The following is an 18,947-nucleotide window of genomic DNA, read 5'->3' as shown; positions in this document are numbered from 1 at the left end:
ATTGATTGGGCAAGACCTTTTCAGGCCAAATTACAGGGTAAAGTCAGAATCAGATTGCCTTTTGTTGTAATTGCATCTAAAATACAACAAAATTGGAGAACTACATTGAAAACACATCCTCACAATAAAAACAGTTATGGGTTGATATAGATAGAATAGAATAGAATGCCTTTACAGACCTTTAGGTGCCACAAACACATCTGAAAATTACCCTACATTGCCAATGTTCCGCCCATCCATCCCTATGGCAAAAAACAGGGATAACAATAAATGAGCAATGGAACCATTTCTAATTACATTTGTTGCCAAGGAATGTCCTATTTATAAAACTAATCCTTGTGTTTTCAGGGGATGTCGCCATTGGAGATGGGGTGACAAGGCACTTCCTGAGCCTGGTCAGCCACAAGCTTGAGCATGGCTTTAGGATCAATGTTGGTAAGTTCTAGGTTCTCTAGACAAGTTTGCATTTCTTGGTATCTTGCAAGGATTTCATGGCTCAGTAATTGCTGGATTTAATGTGTATTGCATCAATCAAATTTGTTCATTTGAAATGTAATGTCTTTCCCCCATATTATCTATATGCCAAAGAGACCAAAAACAAAATCAGTATGGTCTTGCTGGGCTTCATTTTTTCTTACACATAATTATTTTTTTGCCTTTCTGGATTGACCCAATGATATTTAATGGTATCAATAAACACTGGCATTCTGTATGGTTTTCATTTTCTTTAGGAAATTCATGTGGTACCATGCAATTTGAGGGCCAGTCCGGTCACTTTGTCCCCTCTAATAGTAAAGTCTTAGTACAAAACAACATGTACGTAATGGCTGGGCGGATGATAGGGCACGCCTTTCTCCATAGTGGCCCACACCTGACAGGACTTAGCCCGGCTGTGCAACATGTCCTGGCTGGTGGCACCCCACAAACGGCCACCATTACCTTGGAAGATATCACAGACATCGATGTACGAGAAACACTTGGACCAGTAAGTAAAGAGGAGTGCACAATACATAGCTTAACTGTTGTCATTTCATTAATGTGCTGGCAAATGCCAGGGTGCTTGTCAATCTCATAGAGATACAGTGTGTTTGGAGAAGTAAACTGAACTTCCAGGGACCAAATTGTAATATATTGATATAACACTTGGAGAAAGATTTTGCTGATTTCGTACTTTTCTGTCAAAGCTTCATGAAGTCTGTGAAAAAAATGGGAACCTTACATCCCTGTCCCTGGAGCAAAGGGATGCCATTAATACGCTGGCCATTGAAATGGATTACCCAAGATTGAAAGAGGCCAACCGCTCTTGGCTGCTGCACAATCTACTCCAGGATGTGCTAAGTCCACATTTACAGCAATGTTGTACAGCACTATTGTTCAATGTATGAAACCTCATTTAGACTCATGTATACTCGTGTATACTTCCTTTCGTACTGAGCAGGATTACAACTCATCATCAGTTGGGTAAAAATAACCTGTCTCAGGACGGTCTAGGGTGAGGGTGCGTCATCCAAAAGCATTAAGCCTTCATAAACTCTGATCATTTAAGGTTTTTGGACGGATAAAAAAGCAGCTCAAGCAGCTCAAAGAAGGTCTAAAGGAGACCAATGTTCTTAACTGGATGGAAGCAAGACCTGATGCTGTCAAACAGGTTTGACAGCATCTACAGATGCTGAGGCTACACATTCTAGAGGCTACATGTAGTCCCGAGGTATTAACTCTAATTTTTCTACTCATGTGTAATATTACAATTACTATTCAATCATTACAGATGTACTAATGAATTGTATGAATAACAAAATCGAAACGGTAGTAAGTAATGCTCATTCTGTTTTCTTTGGTTGTTGTAGGTTGTTCTAGAATTAATTCAGTGGCCCCAAGAAGTTGAGGGCCAGGAACAAAATAGAATAAAAGAGTTCCTCTTACAGTTCATCCGCACAGGTATGATTACAGCATGTTGATGTTCCAACCACGTTATGAAGTTAATAAACTGCCACAACATGAGCAAAATCTGTAGAGTACTGTTAGCTTTATGTGTTATTAGACTACTGTCTCTTGCCACACTGTCCAGTGTCCTGCAACACTGCCTCATGCAACTTGTCAGCTGTCTCTAGACACTGCCCTGTGCCGCTCACTGTGGCTCTGCCTGGTGCCATTTGCACACTGCCCCTGCTACACATTAGAACTTAGATTGGGCCCAAAAAATCAAGCCTGACCCTACCCTAGCCCGTGCACGTTGTGTCCGAGACCGGCCCGGCCCGACACATTAACTGTAATTATGAGCATAAGCCTGATTTAAACACAACAATTTTATTAATACGTGGGTTGTTATAACTGACGTTCTTAACTAAAATTCAGAGTTGTTTGAAAAACAGAAATGTGTTTAGAATTATCTTAATGAACGAAGAATTTTGTCACTGCCCACGACTTGGTTAAAATGGTTCCATACCTTCGACTTTCCTCCAAACTTGTTTGAAGTTAATTCTCCTGTTTTTATTTCTTTCTTTACATCTTCAAGCTCCATGTTGTACTTAAGCTACTAGCACACACTATACAGCACAGCATGCCGGCCCAGTGTGATCATGCGTGCAAGTGTTGGAGACGTTGTGTGCTGCAAGTGCGACATGTGCTGCGTTTTTTTTTTACTGTAGTGAACTTGTGCAATTCTGACTGAAATAATGCAACAAGTTATTAAGGAATGTGTTTTTTTCTTCTGTTTTTAACATGCAGTCTCCCAGGACAAGCTTAAACAGCTAATTAAGTTCTGGGTCGGGTGGGAGATCCCGATGTGTGACATGAAGGTGGAGGTGGTGGATAACCTTAATCCAGGGGCATCCACGTGCTTCCGCACACTCCATCTACCGTCTCACTATGAGACCTATGACAAATTTAGTCAAAGCTTAGAAATGTGCATTGGCACCATTGAGTTCGGGTTCGGGTTAATATGATGAGTCTGAGTGTATTGTTAGCAGTGACTACTCAAGTCCTGTTGCACACAAAAAGTCACATTTGCTAAATTCATTGCAAGTTTTCATTGTTCATTGTACTCATTCCTGCACAGTAAAAGTGTGAAACTGCAGTGTAACTGTGGTGATTTAAGGGGAAGCACGCATGTAGAAATCCGTAGTCTAGGACAGACTTAACTAAGCAAGTGAATCAGCACCTGTTCCTGAGTAAAAGATTCCATTTTAACCTTTGTGAGCTCAAGCACCTTTTTGTAATGATAGTTTTGTCATACGATACATACAACTTTATTGTCAGTACATACAGGTAAACAAGCACAGGAGTGACAGGAAAGACAAGTATGTAAGACTGCTCTTTGTAGATTTCACCTCAGCTTTCAACACAATAATCCCAGACATTCTTATTAATAAACTCTTGGGCCTACACCAGGGTTTTTCAAAGTGGGTGCCGTGACGCATGCTCAGGGGTGCCGCGGAATGGTCCAAAAAAAAAAGATATAATATAAATTTCAATAATATTAAATTGCTTTGAAGTGAAAACAATATATTGTATATTTCCTAACCCTTCACTTAATTAATAATAAGGGCATTCTTGTCACAGACCATTCCACAAGCCAGGGAGGAGGCATAATATAACCAATATAACAGTTTAATGGTGGATTTATGTTTGTGTAAAAAAAACAAAAACATGGTCCGTTTTACATGGTATATGTAAAATGGATATTTTCCATATGTTTATATGTAACGAAGACGTTACCATGACGAACTTGGACAAACAAACCAGACTAGATAACAAAAACATCCCAGCAAACATTTCCTCGACCTGCGTCTAAGCGAACAAGTCCAGTAGACGTCGAGTCACGACGTGACTTAATTTCGACATTAAAACATAATGTTAGAGGAATGGTGATTTAAAGGAAAACCTATTTTAGAGTGGTGTAACGGACCCGGTAACCGAATAAACACTCCCAGCAAACATTTCTGCAAGTGTAATATACGCCGGGTCACAACCTGACTTTATTTCGACCATTTGCAGACATGAAAACATTGGGAAATGGTGTTTTCGAGGACAGCTTGTTTGACAGTGGTGTAACTGAATAAACATTTTATATCGCTGTTTAAATTAACAACGATGTCACTCAGTAACAAAATGTGAACGGTAATGTTTACACATGAATTGTGTTATTGAAAAGTGTTATTATTATAGTATATTATTATTCCAAACGCATGTATCATGTATATGGCCAATACGGGTGCTAAAATGTTTTATTCTACTTTGTTTAAGAATGCTTGATTCTGATTGGCTGGGAGGAGGGCATTAACCCAGCAGGTTTTTTCTATCACAGAAAAGTCAAACATGAGGTCCATTGTAAAAATAAACCTTGTTTAAAAAAGTTTCTAAAATGTGTCAGAAATCTACCAGAGGGTCAGTCGATACATGTTTCGCAAGCGAGATACAATGTAGCAACGTTATTAAACTAGTGATCAGATGCAGCCTTGTGCGGTTGCTATAGAAACTAATAAGCTACAGCTGAGCTAACGGGGAGCGTACCTATGTTCCCCGGGTCCTATGTTCCCCGGTCGCGACTGTTTTTCGTAGGCGGAATCCGGGAAAGTACCGCCTCAAGCGCTAGGATTGGACAGGCAAACTCACACGCTGACCCCTAACCCTAAACCTAACCATAACCCTCACCCTAACCGTAACCGTAACCGTAACCCTCACCCTAACCATAACCGTAACCCTAATATTCATGATTCCTCCGGATTCCACCTACGAAAAATTTGCTAATGTTATTCACCGTAGTTCTGAAGGGGACTACTTTTTGAGGGAGATGAACTCAAACAGAGTATACATTTATTAAGCATACAATACGAATAAGAAAAATCAGAATTATTAAAGTATTTGAATTGTTTTATTATGTTGGCAAGCAAGAAGTAGAATAAATGGGATAATCACCTCAAGGCAGGGCAATAAACAGTTTGATATGCCCGGCTCGTGGAAGGTAAGCCGTCCACTAGCCAGGCATATCAAACTGTTTATTGCCCTGCCTTGAGGTGATTATCCCTTACTTATTCCAGCATTTACTCGAGTTCCATTTAGGAACTATTTTTCCTTGCGCACCAACACGTAATCCCTCCAACGCATGCGCAGGTGATATCAGTTCGCCGTCAAGTTCGGCAGCATGCGAGAGTTGCAGGTGAGTTTCGAAAAGACACACGCAATTTAAAATGCAACTGTATTTGTAAAGACATTACCCTTTTATTATTTGCATGCTAAACTGTTGAATTTGAGGCTACATGGCGTATTCTCATGGATAGCGGGTTTTCGTATTTGTAACGTTACATATGAACTGAGAGCGGGAAGCTAGCAGCATATTAGATTATTACACATTTATTCACAGAGAAGCCAATGGAATTGAAATAAAATGCATATCACTCATAAACAACTGGTTTATTTTTATGTGGATACATTTTTACATCTGACCACCTGAGCCAACTGAACTCACCACATTGAACTCAAATGGGAGCTATGAAGAAAGTAAACACCCTGCCTTACAAATGTAAATGTAAAAATGTATGAAAAATAAAATTAACAAATATTATTAACAAAAAGTTAGAGCAGTGCATGAGCGATACGGAACTGTATTCTTCAGACTGCAAAGATTTCTGAACATTACGAGAATTAAACATTCATGCTGATTAACCTCCCTCCCCGCTTTCTCTTACCGAAGTCTATCGGCTGCTGCTGGCTCCTGACACTTGACATCTTTTAGCCTTCACAAGGGCATCAATATCAGGTTTAAAATCCTGAGTAGCAGCACATTTCACAATGTAATTTAAGTGTGCGTTTGATAACCTTGAGCGGTGCTTTGTTTTGTTGATGTTCATAACAGAGAACGCCTGTTCACAAAGATAGGTAGTCCCAAACATGGATAAAACCTTTGCAGCCAGGGATGTTAATTTGGGGTACCCTGGCAAGAGATATTGATAAAATGTGTCTATGCCCACCGACGCAAATTTCTGCTTCATATCGTAATCACATTGCAAGTCAATTATCTCGAGTTGGATGTCAGCGTGCATATCAGAAGCCTTGACTGTAAATGGCGAGCGAAAAAAGGCAAATTCGTTCTCAAGTTCACCGAAGACCTGAAATCTCCGCTCAAACTCCTGCAGCAATTCTGTTATCTTGTCTTTGTATTGATCCAAATCAGCAGTAAGTCTGGTCGCACACATAGCTGCGAGACTTGGGAAATGAGAGGTGTCACCGTTAGATAGCTGTGTCTCCCAGAGTGACAGTTTCAACTTGAATGCGCGTATGCAATCGTAGAACTGAGTGACAACTTTTTTGCGGCCTTGCAACATTTTGTTAAGATTATTCAGGTGCTGTGTAATATCCACCATAAAGGCCAGATCCCGCACCCATTCCGGGCATTTCAATTCCTCTACTGGTCTGCCCTTTTTCCCCAAAAACTGTTCAATTTCCTCTCGTAGTTCAAAGAAATGCTTGAGTACGGCACCTCGGCTTAACCACCGCACTTCAGTGTGGTATGGTAAGCCAGCCGGAATGTCATTATCACTGAGAAAACAGTAAAACTGACGGTGATTCAGACCTCGCGCTCTGATGAAATTTACAGTTTGCACAACCACACTCATAACATGATCCATTTTTAGTGTTTTACAACACAACGCTTCCTGGTGCAAAATACAGTGAAATGCCCAAACATCTTGTCCTCCGTTTGCGGCCTGCACTTTCTCTCTGAATTTTGTCGCAACGCCTGCCTTTCTCCCGACCATTGATGGAGCGCCATCTGTAGCCAAACTGACAGCACAGAACTAGTCCACTCCGACCCTGTCCAGTGCACCAACGAGAGAGCTGAAGATGTCATCCGCTGTTGTAGTATCCTTCATTGGCACCAACTCAAGGAACTCCTCAGTGACGGCCAAAGTGTCATCAACACCACGAATAAATATGCACAGTTGTGTAACATCGGTGCTCTCATCAATTGCAACCGAAAATGCAATAAATTACTTGATTTTGTCATGCATTTGGCTGCCCAGGTCTCGTGAGAGATCTTCAACCCTATTTGCAATAGTGTTCCTCGATAGACTAATGTTGGCAAAGGCAGATTGCTTTTCAGGGCACACGACTTCTGCAGCCTTTAGTATGCATTTTTTCACGAGTTCACCATCAGAAAATGGCTTGGACGCTTGCACCAACTCATTTGCAATAAGGTAGCTAGCTTTCACTGCTCCATCACTGACATCACGGCTGTGAGTAAATGCAGACTGCTGTTTCTTCAGACCAGCTAACAATTTGTTTATCTTCTCTTTTCTTAATTGTCTCTTCAAATTGTGAAATTTGTCTTTATGAGTCTCATAGTGGCGCCGAATATTATATTCTTTGAGCACTGAAACTTGTTGATTACATACCAAGCACACTGGTTTTGTATTCACCTCTGTGAATAAATAATTTTTCCTGGAAAACTCTGCACTCTATGTCAACTTTTCTTCTTTTTGACAAAGACATTTTGGTAACGGGTGTCACTCTTGATAATTTTGATGATAACAACTTAATAGTTGTGAGACAAGCATATCTGGGCACGTTGCTAAAATGTGCGGTATTTCCTGATCTCTTGTTAGGCCTATGTCAGTGCCGGTTTTTTTGTTGGCTCCCCCTAGCGGCTGAATTGAGCATTGCGGTTATTTCTTTAAAAAAATCAGAACTCCTCACAGGAATGGGCTAGAGATTTACTTTTTTTTTGACATCCTCATGAATTTATTCTCTACAAGTCTGGGCCGGATTAAACCATCTAGTGGGCCGTATCTGGCCCGTGGGCCGTATGTTTGACACCCCTGGTTTAATGAGATGGGCATTATTTCTGCAGCCTTGTCATTTGGATATCCGCCATATCAAAGGCACGGATAATGTAATGGCAGATGCACTATCTCGTGCCTTCTAGTTGCATAGCGCATAACTGTGGTTAAAGGTTGCCTAACTTGTGCCCCTGTCTGTTTCTCCCTGTTGCTCTGCCCATTCTTTTAAAATGCTCCCCTAGGTACCAAGGTTGCAGAGGGAGTCCGGTGGAGTATTTGGTGGTTTGGGTAAAAGCTTTTTCCATTTTCTTCATGTAGGTAAGGGTGGAGGATGAATGGGATTTTTTCTTCCATATTTTCTTCATTATAAGTATTTAAGGAAATTGTTAACTATTGTGTATAGGTGAAATCGAAAATGTTGTATATTGTAATTTTTGTGATATTTTGGCGGAGTACCTGGTTGGTCTCCGTTCTTAGGTGGGGGGATGTGATGACCCCTTCCCCTCTGCTTGTGGCTTTGGCAGGGGTGTGTCAGGAGAACAGGAGCCACAACTGAATTAATTTGCTCCTGATGACCAATGAGTCTCTCTCTCTCTTGCCAACCTCACTCCTGGCAAGGTTTTCGGTTTGGTTGGGTTTTGTTAGGTTTGTTTTCACTTGGTTATTTGCATATCATCCACTTTCACACACCCAGGCATAGGCCTGCACGATAAACCTTTATAAAATTGCGATCTCGATTCACCCTGTGCGCAATTTAAGTTTTAAATTACTTTACGATTCTCATTTTTTCTATGAGCCGACTGACACACGGTAGACAGTGTTGTGTGTAACGCGTTAGGTAACTACTTGTCCATGTACTTGTTCAAAGTCAATTTACACGTAGGCCTAACTACTGAAAATATGGTAGGCCTATATATGGGAAAATACTGACGAAACGTAGTTCCTTTTTCAATTCTGCGCAACGTTACTTTTCCCATGGACAGCTTTGACAGCGATATACTGCCTTCATGCAGTAGGCTATGCTATTGCGCAAGCACGCAGCCGCGCAGCAAGCGCGCCTGCGTCCCTTCACAAGCTCTCATTCCACACCGTACGAGACAGACGCTGGTAGCGTGAAGCTGTCTCTGCAAGCTTACGACAAAAAAAGCCAGCGGTGGAACGAGATAACAAACGCCGTCACTGTTTACCAGTGTATGGACTAGGGCTTTGACTCCGAACTTCGTTATTCGAATATTAAAAAATATATATAATATTCGAACGAATATTAGGCAGGACTTAATATTCAAACCTTTTATGGGCATTATCTTTTGTAAACAGGACGTAGACCGACTCATTTCACGGATTCCTGTAAGACCAGGTTGCCTTAATTACATCTGTCGCATATTTAAGGTGAAAACTAAATGTCAAGGGAAAGAGGCGGTGGTTGCAAAAAGTATTTAGATCGCTTATTAAGTTCAATCGTTGCTTATAATGGTTTATTTGTTTCCCAGTATCATTTCCTTAATTTAGAAGACAGTTTTGTTAATTTTTGAATTGTGAAATAAATCAAATGCAGCGCAGCGCAACGCAGACATCTATTATTGACACCTTGCACAATGCGACCCCATCCCAACTCCAGTAGGAGTAAGGAAATAGGCTAACAGACGCAATTTCTTACCATCTAGCAAAATATATGGTTCCAATAAACACTGTAGAACGTGACGGATTTCGAAAGATGATCGAATCATTGGACAAACGCTACTCAATACCCTCCCGCAACAATTTTTCATCCGTTGCATTGCCAGCTCCTATAAGAATGTGCGGGCTGTAGTCGAGGCAGAAGTGCAGGAAGCAGATTATTTTTGCAGCAACGACTGATTTATGGTCCAGCCGAACCATGGAACCGTACATGAGCCTAACTGTCCACTTCATTGCGACTGATTTCGCCATGAATAAACATTACATTTCGTGAGAAAAAAATTGTGGCAGAGAATCGCGATATCAATTCTAAACTAAAACATCGGGATTCATATTTTTCCCAGAATCGTGCAGGCCTACCCAGGCACTCACCACCACACTACTGATACTACTGACTTACAGATTTAACCTTAAGTTTTTGTGGTGTTTGTTATTAGTTAAATTAATTTAATTGACTTAAAAACCTTGATTATTGTGTGGTCTCCCATTTTTGTCTTGAATTAGAGCCGGTTCATGACACCGCCAATGAGACAATGAGCTAGGACCGTGTGTGTGTGTGTGTGTGTGTGTGTGTGTGCGTGTGCGTGTGCGCACACACTGTAACGCGTTGTTGTTTGAAGTGTTGTTTGACGGACTGCTGCCATGGCAGCGGGGCTGGGCGGGCAGCGGGGCTTCGACGGACAATCCTGGGCAACAATCCTTTTCTCCTCCATGTCGCGGTTCCCAATTCCTTCTCAACCAACTTGACGCAGACAACCCCGTGCAACAATCCCCTTCTCCTCCATTTTGCGGTTCAGTCTGTACTTAATATTGATGTGGAAGTGGAAGAACCAGAGGCGTCTGAGAACCCGACGCAGTCGTTTGAGATTCATAATACCATTCGGCGGCGCAAACAGCTTTTGACCATGATAATATATATTATATTATATAGATATCTAAATATATTGTGGCGTGCAGCACAGAAAGAATGAGACGGGAGCCCAGGTTTAAGCGGTCAAACAACTCCCGCGCCCCATACACCGCTCAACTACGGGAGTTGCCTTTATTTGAACACGCACAATAACACAGAAACACGGCACACCTGACCAACACAAACAACACTATCACTCACGGTCGCGATCACACTGCACATCACACAATAATGGAACACCACACAATTAACACCTCCCCAACAACCAACCCCAAGGTAATCCAGGGGGCCCCGAAAAGGTCCAGACCCCTGACAGAGTTGCGCCCCCCAGAATCCCTTGCGCAGGACCTGCATAGGCATCCACGGCAGTGGTCACCACAATATTATATTATTTAGATATAGAGCTCCAGGACTCCCGCCGGAGCACCCGGAGTGTTCAGTGTTCCACTGTAAACACTAGTGCATGGTACCGTGGCTGCAAGCTGCTCAGGGCCACACCCCCACCCTCCACCTTGACCCGTCTCTAAAAACTGAGCGTTTGTGGAGAGCTCATTGTGGGACTGGCTCGTAGTGGCTACAACTCTGCACGAAGGCTGAATTTCTTGAACGTCTTCAAGTACTGTATTAGGGGCCCACTAATACCTATATTAAAGCATCCATAAAATAGCATGCCATGGGACCTTTAAGGGTCCACTGACATCTCATGGTACACTTAAAGATGGGCCAAGATGACCCAACAGTATTGTGGCAAGCGGCAATGGAATAACCAGACGCAAGCAAGGGTTATTAGTGTTCTCCAACTTTGGAGACAGATAATCCTTTGCCTCATACACCGCACAAGTTGCCTTTATTTTCACAGACTCAATGGACCAACCCACCATAAACTCCAGGGCCAGAAGTGCAGTTGTCGCTACAGCCGACCCCACCCGTCACTGAGGTGCATCCCCCCATAACACACACTCACAATTGCCCTTAGCAAAACAGAACCAGGAGGTTTTTTTTTATTTTATTTTGTTTGTACATTTACACTTGTGTACGTGAAATGTTATTAAATAAAGTTTAATTGATTTCAAAAGACTAGACGAGCCTCCCTATTACTGAGACATGTGATCTTCTGACCAGAAAGGGGGCACCTATGTGTATTTAATTTGCCACTTTGTAAATAATTACATTTCATGAAGTAAAAATGTTCCTTGCGGCAATCTATGCTATATAATTTTGTGTCCACCAATCATACTACATGTAGATATAATAACATTCCCCCAATGTCAGAAATAAGAATGTGCTTGATTTAGTTACAGAAGCTGCTGAAGCTGTTGGTGCTGTCTGTTGATTAATTCTTAATTGTGTACTAAAACAAATTGGCCACACGTTATATTTAAAGGTGACATAGTATACCACCAGGTGTAAGTGTGACTAGCCGTTACAAGCTGTTTTGAAAATCTGCCTCCTCTGACATCACAAGTGGGCATGTCCACTTCAAAAAATGTAAATTGATTAATTTTTGCGAATAATTTCACAACGTGTGGTAGCGGGTTGTCTGCTTAATGCCATCATCTTTTTCCTTCATCAAGAATCGATTATTATTATATGCATTAAATAAAACATATGTAAACACAATTATTTGTATTATTTACACTTTACACTTTATTTCAAATAGCATGTTGTTTACCAATGCAACAAACTATTGTTGGCAATTCAGAAAACTCTTTTAAATAAAGAACCAAGATAAAAAAAAAGAAATAGATAATAAAATAATAAGAAATAGAAATATAAAGACTAGTGGCACATTACAAAGTAGGCCCTTGATTTGCTCTTTCAAATGCTTAGTGCATTTCCATTAATGTCACTTGGTTTTTATTAAACAAGGCAACAATCTTTAGTCGTATCTGTTTTATTTGCAGCCCATAGATCACAGCGTTTAGAGCAGGAGGGACCACCATAATTAATATGGACGCCACTTTCCCTTGCTCTGCCAAATAACTGAAACGGTGCAGAGCAACTGAACTGAGACCTGACACCATCATTATGAGATACAGAGCAAGATGTGTGGTGCAGGTCTGCAGGGCACGTTTGTTTAACACTTGGTTCTTACTTGTCAAACACGCTATGGCGATCTTTAGGTAGGTTAGCACTGTGCTGCCAAGAGATGAGCCCAGTAAGACAACTGTGTACCCAAGGCCATAGATATTATTGATGAGGATACTATCACAAGAAAGCTTGAATAAAGAGGCATTGTCACAGAAAGGGTATGATATTTTTTTCCTGCAGCGAGACAGACGGACAGAGAGGCCTATAAGGATTCCCACCATGAATATGATCACGCCCCATGCAAATGCACTTAATTTCAGCAGCATCTTGTTTGTCATTATGATGGCATATTGCAGGGGGTTACAGATAGCCACGTGTCGGTCATAAGCCATGATCATCAGAACGGACAGTGATGTGCCAATGTGAAGATGAAAGAAAAATGCTTGAATGACACACCCTATATAGCTAATGTAGCGGTTGGCACTTGCTGTAAATATGTTGCTCAGCAAGTGAGGTATAATGGCTGTAGCTCCTAAGACGTCGTTGATACTCAGGTTGCAGAAGAGCAGATACATGGGCTGATGGAGGCTCCTCTCCATGCAGATAAGAACTGTCAGGCCAATGTTGGACACCATGATGAAGATGTATAAAAGAAACAAGAGGAAGAAGACAGGAAAGGAATACTGCGGGGTGACTTTTAAACCCTCCAGTAGTAAGATGTCTCCACTCCATGTCTGGTTCTCCATACTTTGAAACTGGGAAAATAAAACAAGTGTTGTTAAGTTAAATTTATATATTTCTTATGAAACTATTTTTTTGATTTACCTGTATGATCATTTGAGCAGCAAAAATGGCATATTGGTATGCGTTTTCATATTTAAATTCCAACTCAAGTGGCATTTTCTTAAAAGCATATTTTTGTCTATTGTTTAACATGTTAATTGTGTTGTCCTGTTTTTTGGATGTGAAGTTCCAATTACAATAAATAGTGAATAAAACTTTTACCAGAGGCTCATATCATTGTGCATCTTTGTAAGTCAAAGTCAAAGTGATCTTTATTGTCAGACCGACCGTGTAACAAGTAGTTAGAGGACTGAAAATGTGTTTCCCCATACTCAAATGTGCTATTAATATATTTACCACACAACATATAACATAATAACATAATGGTGCAAAAAGACAACAACAAATAAACAACATATACAAACAAACAGTGCATACATTATACAGAATAGAATATTCAGTGTTTTGAGGTATTGAGTACATTTGTTTTTCCTTAGGTTGTTTATTTTGTTATTCATTGTGCATTGAGATTTTTAGCAAGCTCACTTAACTCATTTGTTGTACTGAATTATATAACAATACAAATTGTATATTAATAAATATTATTTCAATTGATATATATATATATATATATATAATATACACACTTTGAGCACCTTCACTTTTGGCTCATACGTTTAACCTATTTTTATTTGTTAATATATTAGCAATCATTGTGCTTCCAGCAAAGGGGAGCTATTATGAAAATCTAATTTAACAAGAAAATAAAAATGCATTATATTTCAACAAACATTCTGTTATTCAATAAAGTAAGCATATACATCAATGTAACATTGTGTTAACCAACCATGATCATACGTGTGTATGGGTTGGTCAGCTTTACCTTTCGTGACAAGGTCTCCCCTCCAGCCTAAACCAAGGGAAGGACTGAAAGTACTTTTATTGAGAAGGCGCAAAGTGCAAAACTGTTGGTCACATCAGCACCACTCTTCAATAGGCCTGCTGTTCTGATGTCATTTTCTGGACTTTCCAGTGTTATTTGCTAGAACATTCAACAAGTATGTATTTTGGTGGATTATAGGTTGGGTTAAACAGAATTCTATAGTTTTCATAGTATTCTAGAGCAATGATTACTGTGACTGTCAGGTTAAGGAAAATATGGGTTTGGAAAATAAGGCTTTTTGTCTTTGTAGTTTTCCATTTGTTGCCCACACATTCCCAAATCTCACTCAGTGGTGTTGAGATAAATAAGTTGGGTAACACGGGATGTTAACCGATGACCGTTTGACCAATGGTTGACCGTATCAACGTTAACCGATCTATCTTGTCGGTTAAAAAAAAATTGGGGTCACTGTGGACTGTGGAGTGTGTGGGTTGGTTTCACTTCACACAAAAAGATGATCAGATGAAGCGACTTATTGGAAGTTGGATGGACACAGCGTCTCTAGCCCACTGTTTAATTTCTCCTCAAGTCTTAATTATTCCCACATGCAAGCCGCAGAGAATATGATCTCTAAATTATTATGGACAGTAGACTAAACGCTATAAGACTACAGTTAGCCATCTCATTCCAAGATCTTTTTATGTGAAGTGAACAAATTATCCCTCACACTCAATTTTACATAACTCGCCTGTTTGTACTTAATAAACCAATAAAAACATTTGGTGCGAGGTCACAGGGTTTATAGGGTTTGCAAGCTCACAACGTTTGCGAAAAGTAAAACTTTTAGGCTACAGGCTAAAACACTCGAGGTTAGAGGGCAGGCAGACAGCAAAAAAAGAGTTGTTCTGTCCGTTATCAGAAGACACACAGTGAGTTAGACCTGCCTTGGCCGGTGCGTCTTTTACGCATTCTGAAGGTGCCTGTTTTATCATGTTGCAGTCTATTAGGCAATATTCCGCATAAGATGGGATGGGCTTGGATTTGGAAATTATTACATTTCAGGATCTTCAATGGTAACAGATAAGGTAATGATCATCTTGCTTTATTATTATTAGCACTACCGTCTCCTCCAAACTAAACAAGCGGCATCTCTTCTGAGCTGTAATTTTCTTAAATGAGCCGCGGCAATGTTTCAAATGAGCTCCTAACGCTGCCCTCTTCCGATTGGCCCCTGGTGAATCCCTTGCAGGGTCTCAACCAGGTCCGCGCCATCTCAGACCATTGTGGGCGTTCGAGCCCGCTCTCTACACTCGGTCAACTTGCAATAAGCACGCCTCGTGTTTCAATTCAAACACAGGTCGTGCCGCTGTTAGAGCCACTGCCTCTCACTCGGACGGACTGGGTGCTATCCCCGTGTCCACTCATATCAAACCTGTATTTTCAACACTATCACTTTGTACCCAAACCATTTCCAAACTATGGAGCCGTTTGGACTCCATGTAGGGGATTTTAAAACGTGACGTGAGTGGAGGGCGGGGCCGGGGCAGTGTGTGTGTGTGTGTGTGTGTGTGTGAGCCAGAGGCAGAGCGGGAGAGAGATAAGCAGAGATACGAAATAGCAGGCGGATGGCACGGCTCGAAATGGCTGTAATTTCAAATAGCACATTTTAATCTGATCGGTTAATAGGGTTGGGTACCGAGAACCGAGTGGTACCAGGGGCAACATGGTCGGTTCTACCCGGACCGAATGACTACATTTCTTTCGGTGCCTCGTTTCGGTGCCGCAACAATCCTCTCGCCCTCTTGTGGTCGGAAAAAATGCAGAGCACTTTCCTCTCCTGCTGCCCAGCTGCAGCCATCATGTCCAAAGTAAAATGCTCTAAAATATGGCTTTACTTTACTAAAACAAAAAATGAGCAGCACATGCAAGTGCAATACAACTATTTTGTATAAGGGGGCAAATACCTCCAATTTGATGAAACAGTGTTTGGAATAACGCAGTTTAAAATAACGGCGTTATTTTTTCAGTAACGGGGTAATCAAACTAATTACTGTTTCTGTCGTTACAACGCTGTTATCATTACTGAACGTTAAATGTGGTGCGTTACTATGAATTGATTGAATAAACTGTAATCCGAACGCACCCCTGGCTCCACACACAAACTGCTAGGAGAACGGGTGGGTTAACAACGAGATAATCGATTATGATTGGCTAAGGCAGAGTCATGTTTCATGGTAGCCAATCGGAGCCAGTGTTTTTACACACAAGCCAGGCCACGCGCAGTAGCGCACCACACACACACCAAACAAATTCGAAGAAGCAGCAGAGACGGCGAGTCCGGAGCAATCCGATGAAAAGTTGGCATTTTCAAGGTGGAGATATAAGCACTACTTCAAATTCATTGACATATAGCAACTTTTTTTTTTTTTTCGCAAATAGTTACCTTTTCAAATAATTTTCAAAGAATCAGTGTTGGCATGGCCAACGGTTAACCGGTTTCAACCGGTTAATGAGGCTCGGTGGTAGGTCAAGAATATTTAAAATTTTCGCCATCCCTAGTAACACTTTATTTGAAGGTGTCTACATAAGATTGACATGACACTCATAACTATGACATGACACTGTCATGAACAAGTGTCATTCGGTTGTTGTTATGACAAGTTGACATTGTTTGGATTGTCTTGATTATGACAAGTTGACATTAATCAAAGTGACATTACCAGAAGTTGTCTTGATTATGACAACTTGACATTAACCAGGATGGCATTACTAGTGGATGTCTCTCAGCAATGGCGGCTGGCGATAAAAATTGTTGGTAGGGCACAGTAATAGAAAAAAAATAATTTGGTAGATTTGATTTCCTGTATTCTGGTGCATTTTGGAGATGGCCACTACCTATTACCTACTATTCATTCAGATTCATAGCCTACATCCTGACTTGCAGGGCCTAAGCTTACAAGCTTACCCATTGTTGTTATTATGATATTCAAATCATGAACACTGTCCTATAGCGTCCATTTTTGTGTCTCAATGGCTATTTCAAATGCAGTTAGAAATATGGGACAGTTGCTTTATATTGTTTATATGCTACAGGCCGAAAGACTAAATTAATATGGAACTTACTTGCTCCTTTTAAGTATAACATTGCTTGGGGAGTCCAATTCCTCCACTGAAATGGGTGGAAAGTGCTTTTACAACTCTCTCCTAGTTAGCGATCCATCTCTTCTCTGCTGTAGTTGTGTTGCGCGAGGGAGGTAGCCTATTTGATTGATTCGCTGAATTGTCCAATCGTGTGGTGATAAAAAAAAAACAGAAAAGCCATACCATTGGCCAGGGGCACACACTGGTGCACCCCGATGGCGATTTATTTTGCGTCTTTCTTTTGCGTGAAAAGCCGTCTCTGCTTGATAGACAGCAAAAAGTTTGCAAGCTTACGTTGACTTCAACTTGGCCGGCGCCCCTGACCTGAAGGAGGGCTTTATTTCGAATGACCAATAACTAGCGTAGCCCAAGACGTTCAGACGCATTTAAATGGTTGCTGGCAGTTGCAAGTACGGTCTATCACATAATTAAACGAGGATATGTATCCTAAATCGCTATGTATTTTTGTTGATTTATTTTGTATGTATAATAGTTTATTCAAAGTTGGCAGATATATTCGAGTGAATATTTCACGGAGGGGCGGCGCCCTAGCGCCCTCTATTGACCAGCCGCCACTGTCTCTCAGTACATGCAGAGTCATAATTCGGGTAACTAAACAAATAAGACCTCAACAGGACTTGTAAAATGCATGTAAACACCTTTATCCGATCTACTTCGCACAAAAATCGGCACGTGAACAGACAAGCTAAATCGGATAAGAACACCTAGATAAGTCGTTCATAGTTTGGTCTCTACCTGCATGTAAACAGCATGTTTCGGAGTTTGCGTTCTGTGCATGCTCGAGATCTTTTCCGGGGGCCATGAGCCGGAAGTAGAAGGAAACGGTATACGTGTTGTTGTCGCCATCTGAAAAGGAGAAACTGCGATTTATTTAGAAAGGTGGCGCAGAAGATAGAGGAAGCCGGTGAATGTAGTTACCCTCTACAAGAAGCATATCCCTGGCCGCGGGAGCGCGCATGGCATGCATTCATTAAAGGTGGAAGCACACAGACGCTACGCTTCGATTTCACCCAAAGCTGAATTAAAAGTACATGTTTTCCTAAATGTGGGTCATCAACGAGGTTGTAAAGTAGTAACATCGGGCACATCTGTCAAAATAAAAGTTTTTTTCTTCCGACGTCTTTACGATCTTTATTCATTCATTGCGCCGCGGCTGAACTGACGGGGATATTCTCTGATATTATGAATCTTAAAGACCGTGTCGGGTTCTCAGACTCTCGGGTACTTCCACAACAAGTAAAGACTCGTAGTGTGGGTTATCTCGGCCATGGGGGAGAAGGAATTGGGGGAATGCCGTATACGGACGGGCAGTGGAGGGGCTGCTCCGGCGGGAGAAAGGTTTTCAGCAGACAGCTGTGAACTCACTTCGGATAGGCAATTTATTTAAAAAACTGGCGCAGAAGATGGAGCAAGCCGTTGTCATGCCAATCTAGTTACACCCTATAAGAAGTGTATCATCATCAACATGCATTCAGTACACACTACGCTTCGATTTCACGCAATGCTGAATTAAAAGTATGAAGTATTTGTTGCTAAATGTTGCTCATCAACAAAGTTATAAAGTAGTAGCTACGATCTTTATTCATTCATTGCACCGCGGCCGAACTGACGGGGATATTCTCTGATAATATGAAACACGACATGGAGGAGAAGGCGATGTTTTCAGTAGACAGCTGTCAGTTCACTTCGGCTCTATATCATTTCTCAGACGCTCCATTGTTCCGAC

General features: G+C 41.2%; 1 protein-coding gene and 1 pseudogene across 2 annotated transcripts in view; one reads left to right on the top strand and one right to left on the bottom strand.

Annotated features, from left to right (window-relative positions):
• LOC311354398 (olfactory receptor 52N5-like) overlaps nt 1–13,139 on the bottom strand; it is a gene marked incomplete at both ends in the record, with an annotated part of 39,346 nt that extends 26,207 nt beyond the window's left edge. Inside the window, one exon of the mRNA XM_084474214.1 lies at nt 12,656–13,139. Coding sequence (XP_084330340.1) covers nt 12,656–13,139 — 484 coding nt within the window. The remainder of the gene's footprint in view (nt 1–12,655) is intronic.
• On the top strand, nt 749–2,945 carry LOC311353775 (G2/M phase-specific E3 ubiquitin-protein ligase-like; annotated as a pseudogene). The gene is made up of 5 exons: nt 749–985; nt 1,185–1,331; nt 1,547–1,708; nt 1,848–1,938; nt 2,728–2,945. The product of its transcript is annotated as a G2/M phase-specific E3 ubiquitin-protein ligase-like (transcript).
• Nucleotides 13,140–18,947: the final 5,808 nt, after the last annotated feature.

Source organism: Micromesistius poutassou (assembly GCF_964030765.1).
Source record: "Micromesistius poutassou genome assembly, chromosome: 10".
NCBI classification, from domain to species: Eukaryota; Metazoa; Chordata; class Actinopteri; order Gadiformes; family Gadidae; genus Micromesistius; species Micromesistius poutassou.
This window is presented reverse-complemented; position numbering and strand designations above follow the sequence as displayed.